Source organism: Esox lucius, chromosome 14, assembly GCF_011004845.1.
Source record: "Esox lucius isolate fEsoLuc1 chromosome 14, fEsoLuc1.pri, whole genome shotgun sequence".
In the NCBI taxonomy this organism is placed as follows: Eukaryota; Metazoa; Chordata; class Actinopteri; order Esociformes; family Esocidae; genus Esox; species Esox lucius.
The window spans coordinates 13,152,223-13,169,402 of record NC_047582.1 but is presented as its reverse complement, the minus strand read 5'-3'; the positions used below and the strand labels follow the sequence as shown (position 1 = coordinate 13,169,402).

At 41.0% G+C, this 17,180-nt stretch overlaps 2 protein-coding genes across 4 annotated transcripts; one reads left to right on the top strand and one right to left on the bottom strand.

Annotated features, from left to right (window-relative positions):
* The first annotated feature begins 2,516 nt into the window (after positions 1-2,516).
* On the top strand, positions 2,517-12,324 carry prlhr2b (prolactin releasing hormone receptor 2b). 3 transcript variants are annotated; one of them, XR_004576787.1, is made up of 4 exons: positions 2,517-2,584; positions 9,675-10,162; positions 10,305-10,994; positions 11,327-12,324. XR_004576787.1 is itself a non-coding variant. In XM_010877536.3 (3 exons), the coding sequence occupies exons 2-3, from the start codon at positions 9,711-9,713 to the stop codon at positions 10,939-10,941; spliced, it is 1,089 nt and encodes a 362-aa protein (XP_010875838.2). In that variant the 5' UTR covers positions 2,517-2,584; positions 9,675-9,710; the 3' UTR covers positions 10,942-12,324. The 3 variants fall into 3 exon arrangements, 1 of the variants encoding a protein (XP_010875838.2); XR_004576786.1 differs by having other exon boundaries at positions 11,288-12,324; XM_010877536.3 differs by having other exon boundaries at positions 10,305-12,324.
* A 577-nt stretch (positions 12,325-12,901) lies between these two features.
* brf2 (BRF2 RNA polymerase III transcription initiation factor subunit) lies at positions 12,902-16,408 on the bottom strand. Its single transcript, XM_010877537.4, has 4 exons — positions 16,099-16,408; positions 15,739-15,798; positions 15,275-15,596; positions 12,902-14,285 (listed from the first exon to the last, which is right to left on the bottom strand). Exons 1-4 carry the CDS (start codon positions 16,253-16,255, stop codon positions 13,478-13,480), a joined length of 1,347 nt encoding a protein of 448 aa, XP_010875839.1. The 5' UTR covers positions 16,256-16,408; the 3' UTR covers positions 12,902-13,477.
* Positions 16,409-17,180: the final 772 nt, after the last annotated feature.

Sequence of the window (17,180 nt, the reverse complement as noted above, 5' to 3'; positions counted from 1 at the left end):
TCCAGCCAAAGGCCTCTGAACCGGTCTGGCCTCCCATTTATGGTCATTCTTATCATTTCCCCTTAAACATCCCGCTTCCATCCGTCACTGCAATTTGTCTTTATTTTACACACCAACTGAACAGATTGCACCAGGTATAGTAAAGAGGGGCTCTTGTTTTCACACAGTAAATGTGAGATCCAACCTGTATCTGTTGTGGACGTTTCTGTTTCTGTGTTTTTTTTGTTAATAAATGAATTAGGTAAAAGATGTTTATTAGGATAGACGGGTGTATAACCATAGTACCGATTACATGATGGTCAAGTAGAGAGAGTGCTACAGCATGCTCCTGTCCCAGAGAGGAAGAACATGAGGTGTTGTTGTGAACCATTTGTCAGGGTGGGGGGGGGGGGAAGACAGCTTGATGTGTTTTATTGCAGGATGGGGGGGGGGGGGGGCACAACATGGGTTAGGAATGGGTGGGGGTAGACAGCTATGCAGCATCTGACCACACAAGTCAGAGATTGGTCACTGTTCACCTTGTAAATATGATTCCATTCCTTGCAAGTTTTAATAAACTGTTACTGTGTAATAGAAATTGGCCTTGGTCCCACCCACCATTGATAGACTGGATGGACATTTGAATAGACATCACTTTATCCCATAGTGAAGTCTGACCAGTCTATTTAGATTGTATTTTACTGGAGAGGAAAACATTGGAGGCATGTTACAAATAATTAATTAATATTTGTGTACATAGTCTGTGTTTAGACTGTCTGAATTTAGAACCATGAAATGAATACCAATTAGCTGGAATCAAGTTAGGATTGGACTGCCTGTGCCACAGCCAAATTGCATGGAATCTCTTTGGCTGAGCCAGTAAGGAGTCCAATTCTCGTCTTGTTTTCTCATGAATTGTGTCTTTGACCAATCAGATCCACTCTGCAGAAAAAAGTATCTGGTGTTAAACGATCTGATGTGATTAGTAAAAATTTTAATTTGTACAAAAAAGATCAGAATCAAATTTCCTGTGTTAATGTAGCCAAGGACACATTTCAATACAGGTGAAAGCACTCTGGCCTGTGGACTATGGACTATAGCATGTGATGTTCTTTTAACAGGTTGATCAAATACAGTCATTGTGCACGTGCCTACATCCTGCTCAAATGTTTCCATGGCTGCATTTTTACTGTAAGGCCAATTCAGTTTTTCCCAATAATGAGTCTTTCGACCAATCTAATAGATATTCTGCCATCAGATATTTTTCAGGGCTGACCTGATTGGTCAATTACACCAGTATAATATAATCTAAATTGGCCTGCCTGTGTAAAGGCAGCCCTTTCCATCAAAGCATTGTAGTAACAGCATGAATTTGCCAGAGGCATTTTCCAACCAGCTGAACCTTTGGGACAGCTACACCACCCTGCACACTGACGCCTTCTCAAAGGGGGACCATGTGATGTCTAGGTAATGGGCTTAAAGAGATACATCCCCACCAATCAATTGGTTTCCATCATTCTCACCAAGTTAATTACCAGGATGCCCTTTTGTTCTGTCTGAGATTTATAAATGGATGGGATTCATTTTCTGGGCACTTTGTATGGAGTTCACCAAGTTAAACATTGTCAGTATGTGACAATGTTTAATAGAGGGGTATTTGCACAAAATTCAACAGAGGAGATTTAGACACACATTCAATTGAGGGGTTTTAGACACACATTCAACTGTGGGGTTTTAGACACACATTCAACTGATGGGTTTTAGACACACATTCAACTGAGGGGTTTTAGACACACATTCAACTGATGGGTTTTAGACACACATTCAACTGAGGGGTTTTAGACACACATTCAATTGAGGGGTTTTAGACACACATTCAACTGAGGGGTTTTAGACACACATTCAACTGAGGGGTTTTAGACACACATTCAACTGAGGGGTTTTAGACACACATTCAACTGATGGGTTTTAGACACACATTCAACTGAGGGGTTTTAGACACACATTCAACTGATGGGTTTTAGACACACATTCAACTGAGGGGTTTTAGACACACATTCAACTGAGGGGTTTTAGACACACATTCAACTGAGGGGTTTTAGACACACATTCAACAAAGGAGGTTTAGACACACATTCAACTAAAGAGGCTTAGACATATTCAACACAGTCAAGGAAACATATCATTGACATTTTGTAACTGTATCTACTGTATCTAAATACAGTCTGAATGGCCCTGTACCAGGGAATGATATTATACTGGGCATCTTGATTCTTTTCCTTTTATTGTTGATGCCTCTGCTGCTGGCTGACCGGAATAGAAATTGCAGTCAGTGAAATTTGTGTTGAAAACTCAATAGATGTTTATTCAGTATGCATTTTATAGTTTATGGTCAACCGATTACATTTGGACATGCTGAAATTCTAATAAAATGCGTAATAGAATCTGAAAATAAATTACGCCCTGCCTGGGAGATTTCTCTCTCCTTCTCTCGCGCATGCTCTCTCACTCGCTTTCTCTCTCTACATATCAGCAGCAGTGGCCCCACAACACACTGTATAATCACAGCTGTTCAGGACAGGAGTGGAGTGCACACCTGACAGAGGTATTTTTTTACTTCCCCTTTTCCTCATCATTACTTAAGGAAGCCCACCTTCCTTAAGGAATAATAATTGTTTCCTTGATTTTTGAAGAATTGTGGCTTTGATATTTACTTCTTAAACAAGGTAAGATTTAAGTTGACTTAAATTATTATGATTTAGTTATCCTTCTTAACTACTTGACCACATGTTTTTCTTAATCAATTGTTGATATTGTCAAAAACAGGAGTGAGATGTAATTAAACCCTGGTTTCTGGTTGAATAAGGCAAACAAATAGGGTTAACTCACTTGGTGGGAATTGTATCTTCAAACAGGAAGGCATGCTTGACTTCTCACTCTCACAAATCCACATCTGACACCAATGCAAGAAACGTCAGGAAAAGAACCGATCCCCTGACGTATGCAAGCCAAACATTACTACATTACTGTACGCCTCGCTCAGTAGGGCTAAACCACATGGTGGGAATTGTAATGTGGCTCATATTATAGCCTGAAATAGTCATCTGTGTATTTCTCTAGTTGTTGTGGTCATCATTATGGGAGCATGGATGTATCTTTCACAATTCCTCAGCACTTCCACCCTCTCCCACACCACCCCTGCCAAAACAACACACCCTTTCCTATAACGAATTTACACACAGTTTCCTTGATAATTGAGGAATAATGTTTTATCACAGATATGTGTGTGGTCAATAATTGAGCATAAGCTGGTAAGGTGATGTTCAACTACAATAGTTGTCATTAACCTTTACTTGTTGATATATATTTGGAACCAAAAAGCCATTGGCAAAATGTTAACTGTATTTTCCAAAATAGTATGCATTACGGTTGGTCACCAAGTTACAGTATTTGCAGTGGTCGGAAAATATGTACTAATTCACTTGCATGTTTTTATACATTTTCTAGATTGCATTAGAATCAGAACAAACACTCCAGAATAAAAAGTAACATTTCACAACATGCATATGTACAAAATAATATATATAAAATCCAATTTGACACCTTATATAGTTAACCAAATTATCTTGTAAGACCTAGCAGATTGAGACTGTTCATCGATTTAATTTCTGCTTCCTGTGAGGTCATATATCTCACTGTGGATTTGTGGTGATGTACAGTGGATATAAAAAGTCTACACATCCCTGTTAAAATGCCAGGTTCTTGTGATGTAAAAGAATGAGACAAAGATAAATCATGTCAGAACTTTTTCCACCTTTAATGTGACCTATAACGTGAACCATTCAATTGAAAAACAAACTGAAATAAAAAACTCACAATAACTTGGTTGCATAAGTGTGCACATCCTTAAACTAAGGACCTTTTGATTTTATTACAGCACAATGTCTTTTTGGGTAGGAGTCTAGGATGGCACATCTTGACGTGGCAATATTTGCCCACTCTGCTTTTCAAAAGTGCTCCAAATCTGTCAGATTGCGAGGATATCTCCCTGGGCACAGCCCTCTTCAGATCACCCAACAAAAATTTGATTCAGGTCTGGGCTCTGGCTGGACCATTCCAAAATGTTAATCTTCTTCTGGTGAATCCATGCTTTTTTGGATTTGGATGTGTTCTTCTGGTCATCGTTGTGCTGAAAGGTGAACTTCATCTTCAGCTTTCTAACGGACGCCTGAAGCTTTTGTGCCAAAATTCCCTGGTATTTGTAACTGTTCATAATTCCCTCCACCCTGACTAAGGCCCCGGTTCCAGCTGAAGAAAAACAGCCCCAGTGCTTTCAACAATGAGATCCCTCTGATGTTTTAGAAGCTCTCTGTGGACCATGGCTTTTGTTCTTAGATGCAACTAAGAAAATGTCTACTAGAACAGCTGAACTTTATTTGTGATCAATCAGAGTCACTTTCAATAATGGCAGGTGTGTAATGCCTTCTATTTAACATGAGTTTGAATGTGATTGGTTAATTCAGGACGCTGCCAAATCCCCAGTTATAAGAGGGTATGCACACTTACTCACCAGGTTATTGAAAGGTTTTTATTTATTTATTTTCCCCCTCAAAGATTTCAATTTGTTTCTCAATTGAATTGTTCACATTATAGGTCACATTAAAAGTGGAAAAAGTTCTGACATGATTTATCTTTGACTCATTCCTTAACATCACAAAAACCTGGCATTTTAGCAGGGGTGTGTAGACTTTTTATATCCACTGTATGTACGTAGCTTTAGCACAAAGAATCATATTAATCTTTGTAAAACTTGGTGTCCTTTGGCTAGCACTATTGGTTTATAGCTTTTAGAAATAATGGTATACACTCTGTACTTTCTCAAGTGATCTGTCCAGTAAGATATAGTCCTACACCCTGAACATTTTCCTATTGAATGTGCCTGACTACATTCCCAAGCTACTGGATGAAGTGTGAAGATTACGCTATCATATTAAATGCATCTACTATTCACTTCAGTGTTTTTTTTTTTGACCAAAGGTAAATGTTCCACCTCATATTGGAGCGCACACAGGAAATATAAACTATTTAATTCCATCAAATCTCAAAAGCAGTAATAAAGGCTCTGTTAATTACTCAGATACCTAGGTCACAGCATACTAAATGAAACCACTATAGAAATGAATACAAACACATAACTACCAACTTAGTGCAAAAAAATAATATCAAAACATCCTATTTTGGTTCTCAGTTTCAAGTTTCTATCACAGCTTATATGGTAGGTAGCTTGCATGGGAACATATCATTCAGATATAATTTTTTTTATGAAGTAATAGTTTCGGAATTCATCCAAGCATATGGAACATTGACAGTTTCCAGACAGTGCCCTAAAGACACAGAACAATGTGGCCTTTTGCATTCGTCAAACGTCAATGTGAAACTATCAAAAGATACAGAATTATAGGAAATAAATAAATTACTATTTCATCAAACCATTTCATTCAAAAAATCAAATGGAAAATATAAACATTCTGTTTATTGTTTCATCACCTCTATCACAACTTGATTAGAAAAACATTCACAGTACTGTATACAAAGGCTGGTCTCCTTGTGCTTTTGTAGACGTTCCATGTGCAAGCAGAAGGAAGGAATAACATGTGCTTTAGATGAATAACCATTACTGTTCTGGTGCTATACCATTCAAAATAAAACCTGGCCCTGAACTGCAATGCAGGCTGAATCTCATCACGACACAGTATTTTAACTGAAACAACGAAATGGGACAAATTCTCTACATCACACTTTGAAACAAATGGTGACATTGTCAGGCAAATTATTGCACAACATCATAGTTAAGCTGGCATCTTTAGGTGCAAATGGTGCATGTCTACCAGTTCAGGGCTGGTCCCTGGTTAAGCCCAAGGATACCAATATCCATGCATGCACAATATCATGCATTATATTTTTACATTAGTTGTGTATAATGTTTTGTATGTTTAACTAAAGCTAACCATCCGCAAAACCAGTTTCACGTCATCTTTTTTTCAATGCTGTACAGCTGGCATGTGGAATAGATTAATAGTGCCACTTGAGTTATTTTTGTCAAGTCATTTGGCAAATGAGCAGCAACTGAAGTGTGGAAAACTATTTAATTTAATCACTACAGATATAGTCTAATGTAAGTGTACTGTGGCAAGCCCTGAAGTAGACTTATGTTCTGACTCATTAATTCAATGTTGATACAGTGTTAATCCATCTATTGATCTATCAATTGGTAGTGTCTGTGTTCAGGGGTGACTACCCAGGGATCAACTGAAAACGTCATTAATAATGGCCAACTTAATTGTCTGGAGCAAATCGCAACCAATAAATCCAGTCATTAAACCATTGAAAAGGTTACATTCGTTACCAATCATGTTGACATTTTCTTATAAGGGGATATACAACAGACATCTGTCAGGTGTCTTTGGGGCATCGATAAAGCTTGTTTTGGAGCCTGGGACTTTCATAATTTAATCTTATTTCTAAGGTCAAAAAATGCTAAAAGTCCACTTCCTTTAACAGTACCTTCGGTTAAATGAACACTGAAAACATGCTATTTAAATGTAATGAGGAAAAAAGGGGAATTTTTCAATTATGTAAATGTGCACATTTGTATAATTTTGAGGATCTGTCCATTATGGAAATTTGTTTGGAAAAAAACCTTTTAGGATGCTTTTATAATGTTAAATTGAAGAGCCAGCGTGAAGTCGATGTTGTCACCTGCATTGGACCGACATTGTGCCAATCTGGACATTCTGTATTTGATGGGAAATTATGGTCTTAATTCAGACCAAGTGAGGGATTCTTCAGTCAGATTTGGCCTGTCCACACTGGTCCACACAGGGATAATGCCTTAGGGGCTAACTTGAAGCCGATGATCAAAAGCCAATTAGCCCAATTTGGGAAGTCTCCATGGGGATAATATTTGTGGACATATTTGCTGGTACTGAATGTGATGAAGATGAGAACTAGTAGACCATAAACTATAAAATGCATACTAGCTAGTTTAAGGACGTTGTGTTTTAGAATGTAGACAAGGCTTTCAGATTTAAAGGAGGAGATAAGTAACGGAGGATATTTTAATGATAACGGCATACCTTTAATACCAAAACATTGAAACAAAGCTGAACCTAGTGGCAAAGTATTCTAGAATTAGAATGTCATTAATACACCTTCCAGTAACAGGGTACTTGTTTTGATTCGATTGATAAATGTCAGGAAGCTAGACTTGTGTTGGGAAACAACATAGCTACTGTAACTTGTTCTAGGCTAGCTTGCCTAGGTAAAACAAAATATATTGCTGAACCTAATTGATTCTTGGCTTAACTCAGAATGTTGATGTACCGTTCACAGATTAGCTACAACACTTTGGTAAAGACTGGACATCTTGAAACTTTGAAAACCCGCCATCTCTTTGGCAATGCAGCTTGATTGTCGTAGCAAGTCCCTGTCCACGTTGAAAAAGCCGGCCCCTCCACATTTAATTCAGTGCAAACTGTAGTCATGTGTCTAAACCCCTCACTCTCCCTAGAATGGAGGGGCCGTTCTCCTTGCTGTTCCATAGGCAAGTTCCTGTAGTTGATGTGAGCTTCAGCTGGAAACCAGCAGAGCGTGTGGGTGGCATTGAAGAACGTGGGAAGGTTGAGACCATGTAGCCTGCAACACTCTGTATAAGTTGCAGGGAGTTGATGGCACTGGCAGGAAGCCCGATCAACACCGAGTAGCATCTCTTCCGATGCGAAGTAAGACTGCATTTAGAAAGAGAGGGGCAACTGGGCCTCATCTGCATAGTAATGATAGGAGAGGCCATGTGAGGACTTAGAGCCAAGTACAAAAAAGAGGAGCAGTGTATAGAGAAGAGGAGAGGACCTGGAACCAAGCCCTGGGGAACACAAGTAATGAGAAGTTAAGGAGCAGACACAGATCCTCTCCATGTCACCAGGTTGGAGCAGCCCAAAGGAATGCTCATATATTAGCATGGTGATGCAAATAAATGTATATTAAACCCCAAAATATAATTGGCATATAATAAAATGGGCATGCCCAACAGTCAGGTGACATGCTTCTGGTCTATTTCCACTCTCTGGGAATGATATGCTTATGAAATACCGGATCCAGTTGATGCTGCCATTTCTTAGAGACTTTCTTATTGAAACTTAGGGATTCAATACATACCAAGGTTTTAAAATCAGCTAGCTTCAGTTTCCATCTTTATTGATACAACACTGAACCATTAATATATGGTATGAAGTTTAAACTCACAAAACAAACACAGGACATAGCATGTGCTAAATGTTAGGCGTCTAATGTTAAAAAGGGGGTCTGATTTCTTATGTTGTTAACTGAATTAACCTTGCTGAAAAGGAGTGAAGAGTGATATTGATTACTTTTTGTAGGTAGCAAAGCGTTTTTGTAGGATAGTGCCCCCTCAAATTGTTTAAAAAAAAGAAAAATAACAACTTTGTGACAGATTAATGAACCACTGGTCTAACTGGTGCAGCAGGGCTAGACACACTGGAAGTCAAAAAACACAACCTTATTCCCAGTCATTACACATGAATGTGCAAATTATCTGGTGGAACTGGATCTGTCAAACTTGGCCTTCATTAGCCAATAACATAGTTGTTTGCAATAAACTGGTTCGATTGATATTGGTTTAACTAGCTTTGTTTAACTTCATTGTGATAAAAAAATAACACAAACGAGAAACCCAGTAAGTAGCTTACAACACCAAATGGGATGTTTCTTCAATTAGCTATGTAGCTACCGCAGAAGCAATTAAGATGGTTGGCTTTAGTAGTGTTAACATTACCCAATGTCAGAAATATCGAGTTACTCCTCATAGTACTTTGACTTGCTCAAATTAACAGATGACAAAGATTTTACTTGATAAGGTCACTCCCACTAATAAGGGCAATTTTAAATGTTATGCGATGTTCACAAAATCCAGGAAGGAGGTTATTAAACACCATTTGGATTTGCCATCTCAGCACCAGATGTAGCCGCCACCTTCTCAACCCCTCTACCCCCTGCGGTTGTATACACAAAAATAGTAAAATGTTGAGAGAGAAAAATTAATTTGGACACTTGGTGAAGGCTAATGGACTAAACGCCTTGGAATACAACTACGTCTCGTGGCTATGTACACATCAAACAGAAAAATTTTAAGATAACCTTTATTCAGACTACACAGACTTAAAGGCGTTGAATTGAAGAAGAAAAAAAATCTCTTTCCCAAAGAAATACACCACTCATTATTCATTCAAAAGGCAATGGGAATTATGCAAATGTGTTAGAATACCTTCTGGAGTTGAAATTGTATGTTCACTCAACTGAAACACAATTCAGTTTAAGAATGTACAGTATGTTTGCAGAGATGTCATAATGTCGAGCAAACTCACAATCATATTGCAGCAGGTTGCCTTACATTGAATCTACATATTATTTTAATCCAATGTATTGATGCATAGAAGGAAATAGGAACACACAGAAAGGAGAACGCCATATGTTGTTCAGGTTGGCATTGTTATGGATCTACATTAATTTAACAAATCATTTATTGGTGTGAAATATATTAAAACATTAATTTCCAAATACATTGGCATTTTGTTGTTGGCATTGTTAGTCACTAAAACGTTCCCAACCCCTGTGATCAGATTGTTCCTGAGTACAGGGCTAAGAGGAGTTACAGGATGGACGGCAGTGGTAGTGGATGTACTGGAGGTCTGCTGCCCTCTGCAGGCGAGGTCACAACTGAAGCGCACTCAGTCTTCGAGGTGGCCGTCCAGAAAGGCTCGGCCAACCACAGTTCCCTGTTCGCAGACGTGGCTCTGCTGCAGAGCTTCAAGCCACTCATCATCCCCTGCTACGCCCTGGTGGTGGTGGTGGGGGTGTTTGGCAACTACCTGCTGCTCTACGTCATCTGCCGCAACCGCAAGATGCACAACGTCACCAACTTCTTCATAGGGAACCTGGCCTTCTCGGACATGCTGATGTGTGCGACCTGCGTGCCTTTCACCCTGGCCTACGCCTTCAACCCCCGCGGCTGGGTGTTTGGGAGGTTCATGTGTTACCTGGTGTTCTTGATCCAGCCAGTCACAGTCTACGTGTCTGTGTTCACCCTCACAGCCATCGCTGTTGACAGGTTAGGGGGCCGAGTCATTCTGATGATTTTTGAGAAATGCTCGGGGGGTTTGTTCCTTGAAGCGTACTGTTTTAACGGTTGTGATTTTCTTTCTTTTCCAAAACTCAATTAATGAACTAATAGTCCGTCCCGTCCCCACCAGGTACTACGCCACCGTTCATCCTCTGAAGAAACGTACCTCCGTGTCCACCTGTGCCTACGTCCTGTCGGGCATCTGGCTGCTCTCCTGTGGCCTGGTGGCTCCGGCCGTGGCCCACACGTATCACGTGGAGTTCAGGGACGAGGGCCTCACCATCTGCGAGGAGTTCTGGCTGGGCCAGGAGAAGATGAGGTTGGTGTACGCCTACAGCACCCTGCTGGTCACCTACGTCCTGCCCCTTTCCGCCGTCTGCGTCTCCTACCTCTGCATCTCCGTGAAGCTGCGGAACTGCGTGGCGCCGGGGCATCGGACCCGCGACCAGGCCGAGGCCCAGCGGGCCCGGAAGAGAAAGATCTTCCGCCTGGTGGCGCTGGTAGTGGCGGCGTTTGCAGTGTGCTGGCTGCCCATCCATGTGTTCAACGTCCTACGCGACATTGACATCCGCCTCATCAACAAGCGCCACTTCCTGCTCATTCAGCTTCTCTGCCATCTGTGCGCCATGAGTTCCTCATGCTGCAACCCCTTCCTTTATGCCTGGCTCCACGACCGCTTTCGCGCAGAGCTGCGCAAGATGTTCGCCTGCCAGCGTCGCATCGGCATACCCGCCAACCACTGCGTCATGGCCAGTGTGGTACTGTGACTGTGCGCCGGGACGAGGACACAGAAGAACCTCATCGTTAACGAATGAGTCAGGTGAATATAAATTGGGTGATTGACTGTAGAGAATAGATCATTGAGCAAATTACATGAGAAGCAGAAGATAAATGGAGTATGAGAGCAGTGTGTATATCTGTGAGAGGAGGAAATGGGGGAGGCAGAACGAACACCAAACAGTTAGATACAGACACAGTTATTCATATAGTCAGTGTAGAATTTGGACCCACAAAACACTGTCGATGTTCATGTCAGTGGCTTCGTGGTAATTCCATGTAATTTAAGAAATCATCAAAGCCCGTTTCCTGAGTGATCATCTGCCATTCATCCAGAGGAACAGATGTCTGCTGATGGGCTGTATTCACTGACAGGCAGCCCTAGAGTGGGGAGCATTGCTGGTACAGGGAGGGAGAAGCATCAGTCAGACACGCCCGGAGCCTCTTCATCGGGTAGCTCCACCGTACCATCCCCTTCCTCCGGGCCGTGGAGCACTACAGTGGAGTAGCGCCCACACGGGCTTTGTTTCCACAGCGATAAGCCACGCTCAGCGCCTTCAAGACCGCCACACCGTCTGTAGTAGGCGGTTCAGCCAACCTGCGAGACACGCTGCGTCCTCTCAGACCTCTGCATGCCATCACACTCGCCCACATTCCAGTAAACCCGGGTCGGTGGAACAAAGGAGTGCTCTGTGTCCACTCAGTTTCTCAGTGCTATGCTAATCAATGCAATTCCCTGGACTGGTATTTGGCAGTGGATGACAGAACGGTGAATATACATGCTTAATAAAACCATAGGTGGGTTTTGTTGCCCGGTGGTAAAGGCCCTTTTGATTGTAGTCTTCTCTTACCCTGCTTTGTTTCTGTGGAACATTACCATCCCTGCATTAGTGATGGCATTTGCTTTCATTTGGAAGTGTGCTGAGCTGTTGATTCTAGTTGCTTTTTAAAAACCTCACCACTTTCAATAAATGTTGCTAAATGTCATTGGACTGGTTTTGGGGAAAAAATCTTAAGAATTAGTCAAAGACGAAAGAAACATCTCAATGGAGATTCTAACTTTGTTGGAGTTCATTCCCTTTGTAATAAATAGTGATTGTGGACCTTGGTCATGCATTGTCTGTTCTTAAGTGATTATATGTACAACTCTGAATAAAGAAATGCTTGGCCAGTTTTTGATTGATTGCCTGTTGGAAAAGCTAATAAGCATAACGTATAAAAACAAATGTAATTAAAGACATTACTAAACAGCTCCACCAAACAATATTTACACAGTACTAAAAACTAAACATTTATTGTAAACAGTGAGCAGTGACTGTTCACAAATCCCATCTGAGGTTGCTGTGGTTACCTAGGGTTGCTATGGGGTGGTTACATACTAGGGATTTTACATGAACAAGTCATCCATCACACAACTCCAATAAACATGTAGAGGGCAAATAACACACTAGAGGAAACAGTCAAGAATAATTTGTTGAGGCCTAGGCTATGTCCCCAGACCAGGCGTACTGCCGCAGAACGGCCATCTTGCCCAATGCACTTTCAGCAAAACTATCTTTCCTCACATACCTCTCAAATAAAACACAAAATGCCAATTAAACTATCCCAATGAACACACTTTGAATAAACAAAAATAAATATATAACAGTTTCAATAAAACAGTAAGTACAACTCTGGATAAAAAAATATACTGTGTGACTTCTAGAAAAACGATGCTTTTTAAATACAAAGAATTAACTAAATGTTCATTCAGCGGGATCACCAAACAAGCTTTCTGGAATGATGAACTGGGTTCAGCCCACTGTCAGTTATAATTAGCATACTTCATTAGACAAAAAGATAATTTACAGTGAACTACAAAACGAAGTAATTTGGGCAACTGAACAGAAAAACAAAGCCAGCCTCCACTGGTGTGGTTGCATGTATCCAGTTCAACGCTGAAACACAAAATGCTTTGTTTTCTTGTGCCACATTTATTGAATTGGTAGATTATTAAAGCAGAAGATAAATCCAATAAAACTACTTCAAAACACCATGAAACAAATATACAGTGATGATAGACAATGATTTGTCCCCTTTCAGATTTTCTCTATTCTTTGTAGCTACTAAACATTTTCAGAACCAAACTTGTTATAAACCCGTATTTTCAGCTGTAATTTCATCCCCTACCAATTTCCCAACGTCCAGTTTGCAATTATTTCCTTGCCTCGTTGCGACAACTCCACAGCAGGTAAGGGACAGTCAAACACAAACAATATACAAAAACAGAGAAAATACAAAAACAGAGAAAATCTAAAAGGAGACATTTTTCAAGGCAATGTAAGCTTGACCAAAACGGTGTCAATAAGTAGAACAAAAACTATTGGTAATGCTTACCTTAGAGGATCCAAGAGATTTTTCAATATTTATATAAATTCACTGTGTTGTCAAAATGAGGTAACAAGTAGATAAAACTAGTTCAAACTAGTTGCATATCAGTAAAGTGCATAACAATCCCAGTACGTAATTGCTGGTGATGCCCTCCTCTCAGAACTCCTCCTCAGAGGAGGATAGCGCCTCCTTAGCCTCAGCATAGTCCCTCATCTCCTGAGGAGTACGGATGTAGCTGTCAATTTCACTGTCTGAGATCTCCTCATCGCCGGTCACCTCCTTAACCGGGAGCTGCACCCTCCTAATCTTTGCATGTGTCACTGATGGAGGTTCAAACAAACTCCTCTTGCTCGGCGTGGAGACTTGGCCGGACCCAGCGCGGGACAACCCCCCCATCACAACAGTGCATGTCAGGTCAACATCTTGTTGTGGTTGCTGGGCACTCTCTGCATCTGGCTGGGAAGCGGTAGCATCCAGGCTGGGCGCATCGTCGCGAGGCCCAGGTTGGGTGTCCTCTAAGCTGGGTGGGAGTTCAGATTCAGAGGCCAGGGCAGCTTCATGGCTCTTCAGAGCCTTCCTCAGGAGGGTGAGTCTATAGTTCAGGATGTCATCCACCATCTGGACCACAGTCTGGGGTGTCATCTCAGACCCCCTCAACCAGGGCAGCTCCTGGCCCAGCTTACACAAAACCTCTTTTAGCTCTGTTACCCGCTTCGGCGCTATGGAGGACTTGGCCACCTTGGCCATCTGGCAGAACCTGGCCAGTGTGTATTTCAGCCGGGTCTGGGTGGGCTTCAACGACTGCCAGGCTAAGTAAATGGAGGCTGTGAGGATGGGAACGGGCTGGCGACCGGTGACTAGCCAGGCATCCGCCGCTAGCTCCAACAAGACAGCGGCTCGCTTAGTCAAATCCTTGGAGGACTCGGATAACTCTTCATGAACATGCTGAGGACTTAGTTTGTATCTAAAAGAAGAGCAGAGAAAATAAAACAATAATACATCTACAACTTTGTTACCAAAAAGTTGGTACACTGTGTAAAATACAAATAAAAACAGAATGCAATAATGGGCAAATCATTTGTTCCTATATTTTATTGAAAATATTACAAAGACTACATATCAAATGCTAAAATTAAGAAATTAGTTTTTGGAAAAATACATGCCCATTTTGAATTTGATGCCAGCAACACGTTAAAAAAAAAGTTGGGACAGGGGCATGTTTACCACTGTGTTGCATCACCTATTATTTTAACAATACTCCGGATGCGTTTGGGAACTGAGGAGAGCAATTGCTGTAGTTTTGAAAGTGAAATGTTTTCCCATTCCTGCTTAATATAGGATTACAGCTGCTCAACAGTCCGGGGTTTCCTTTGTCAGATTTTTCATTTCATAATACGCCACATGTTTTCAATGGATGACAGGTCTGGACTGCAGGCAGGTCAGTTTAGCACCTTTTACTACGGAGCCATGCTGTTGTAACACATGCAGAATGTGGTTTGGCATTGTCTTACAGAAATAAGCAAGGCCTTCCCTGAAAAAGACGTTGTCTGGATGGCAAAATATGTTGCTCCAAACCTGTATATACTATTGTTCAGCATTAATGGTACTTTCACAGATGTGCAGGCCAGCCATACCATGTGCACTAATGCACCCCTATACCATCCCAGATGCTGGCTTTTGAACGGTGGGTGGATAACAAGCCAGATGGTCCCTCTCCCCTTTAGACTGAAGGACACGCCGTCCATGATTCTCGATAATTTCAGACCACAGTTTTCCACTTGACCTCAGGCCATTTTAAATAAATTGGGCCCAGTAAAGGCAGTGGCGTTTCTGGATCTTGTTTATATATGTATACATCTTTGCATGGTTGAGTATTAACTTGCATTTGTGGATGCTGCAATGTACTGTGTGCACAGACAATTATACAGTTCGACAGATTAATAACACACTTACGCCTGACAGTGAGTTTCCAGTAGGTCAATGACACTGGTGGGTGGAGCCTCAATCTTGAGGGCCTTCACCATCTCCTGGTAAACCACACCCATCAGCTTGGGGTTCGCCTCCAGGAGACAAGTCATGGTTCCCATGGTGATTGGCCAGCTGTGTTGCCGGCAGGTGGCCAATATGCAACATCCCGCCAGAACCTCCTTCTTCTGTAGGCTGACCCGGATGAAGCTAGGATGCTCATAGGCCTGCTTGAAATAGTTCTCAGCTGTCTCCTCCATGACAAAGGAGAGCCTGAGAATACGACAGAGCGCACGGACCCGGTGTATGCCTGTTTGGAAGAAGGGATGGGGTACTGTCAATCATACTAATAAAAGACAGTGTTTTGTGATTCGTACACCGCACATTGTGTCAGTGCTCCAACAGAAAGTTTAACCAAACAGGTGGAGAAGTCAGTTCTCCACATTTCCTACCTTTGATTTGATTTCGGCATGGCTGCTTGTTCACCTCTGTGCTGTTGCTGTATCTGACATCTACAGGAACAGGTCAAGCAGACAAAGTCAGTATTCAGATACATCTCTCTGATGTAGTGCAGCAAGAATGCTGAATGGCCTTACAGAAGACTGCAGGAACATTAAAAAATATATATTATTTAGTGGACCGTTCCAAATATAACGCACCCCAGAACAAAAGCGTGGCCTATGTCTCCAATACCACTCGCTTTCAAGCTTTCAAGAATTTCATGGCTTACTTACCGAGTTATGATAATTCTACTTACATACTACGCAAAAAGCCACAATGACAACGTAACCGTAACAAGTTTAGCTAGCTACCTGTGCCTTGTAGCTCTTCACTTCTGGTAGTGGTGAGTAGACCTTCAGATACCACAGCACCACAATCAGCACATACAAGTTGTGGCTGTGAATAATGTTCATCGTCCACTATGTCCAGCGAGCCACATTCTGGACACTTCAAACCGACGGCAGCCATCTTAGTATAATTTCAGTACAGAAAAAGAGAGTAAAAAGTAGCGGTTATCGCTCATGTGCTATGACAACGAGAAAAGAACGTTTCTTATTGTGAGCACAGCTTTTCAGATCCGTCTAGAAAAAAGGCTGTTTTAGTTTAGTTCCGCTACAGCAAACTGCAACGTTCCACTTCGAACATCATTATATTATGGTACGTAACCAGTAAAATCGTTGGATTAATTAAAACAGAAACTTTATTTAAAGTGCTTTATGACAAGTTATTAATACAAACTTTACAGATAAGAAATGACAGAGAAAAAGCGTGTGTGTGCACTTGTGTAACCATTTTGTATATTGATAAAACACATTGTCAGAACATACATGTTCTGACTTATAATCTCTAGTGGACAGATGTAATTAGGCATCTGACACAATTCCATAAGTGAAATTTAAGTTACCCAAGATTAACTTTCTCCCACCTACAGTAATTAATCTCATGACCACAGGCAGACCAAAACACAGACATATCCTGATGCTACCTATGCATAGATAACTAAATATGCCCTTTAGTAGCTGGTGGTAAAGAAAGTTTAAAAACAATAACATTATCTGAATTCCAATAAGTTTCTTAACATTACAAATCTTGTCAGGGACACTACTTATTGATTTGTCTTTGAAACATTAATAGTGTCTCTTGCCAGGGGCACTATTGAGTGTATTAATCAAAAAGCATATTCCTACTAAAATCTGATTAATCTTATGGTTTATCTGGAGTTTAATTATTTTAATTATCAACATCTTGTAATCTGTTAATCAATAGTTTGCTCTTCAAAGTGCTTCAACATAAAGGTTACAATATAGGAAAAGGGACATCTCAGTATATACTGTATATGTAGAATATATACTGAGTATCAAGAAATAACATACACATTGTGTGTCCATTCAGT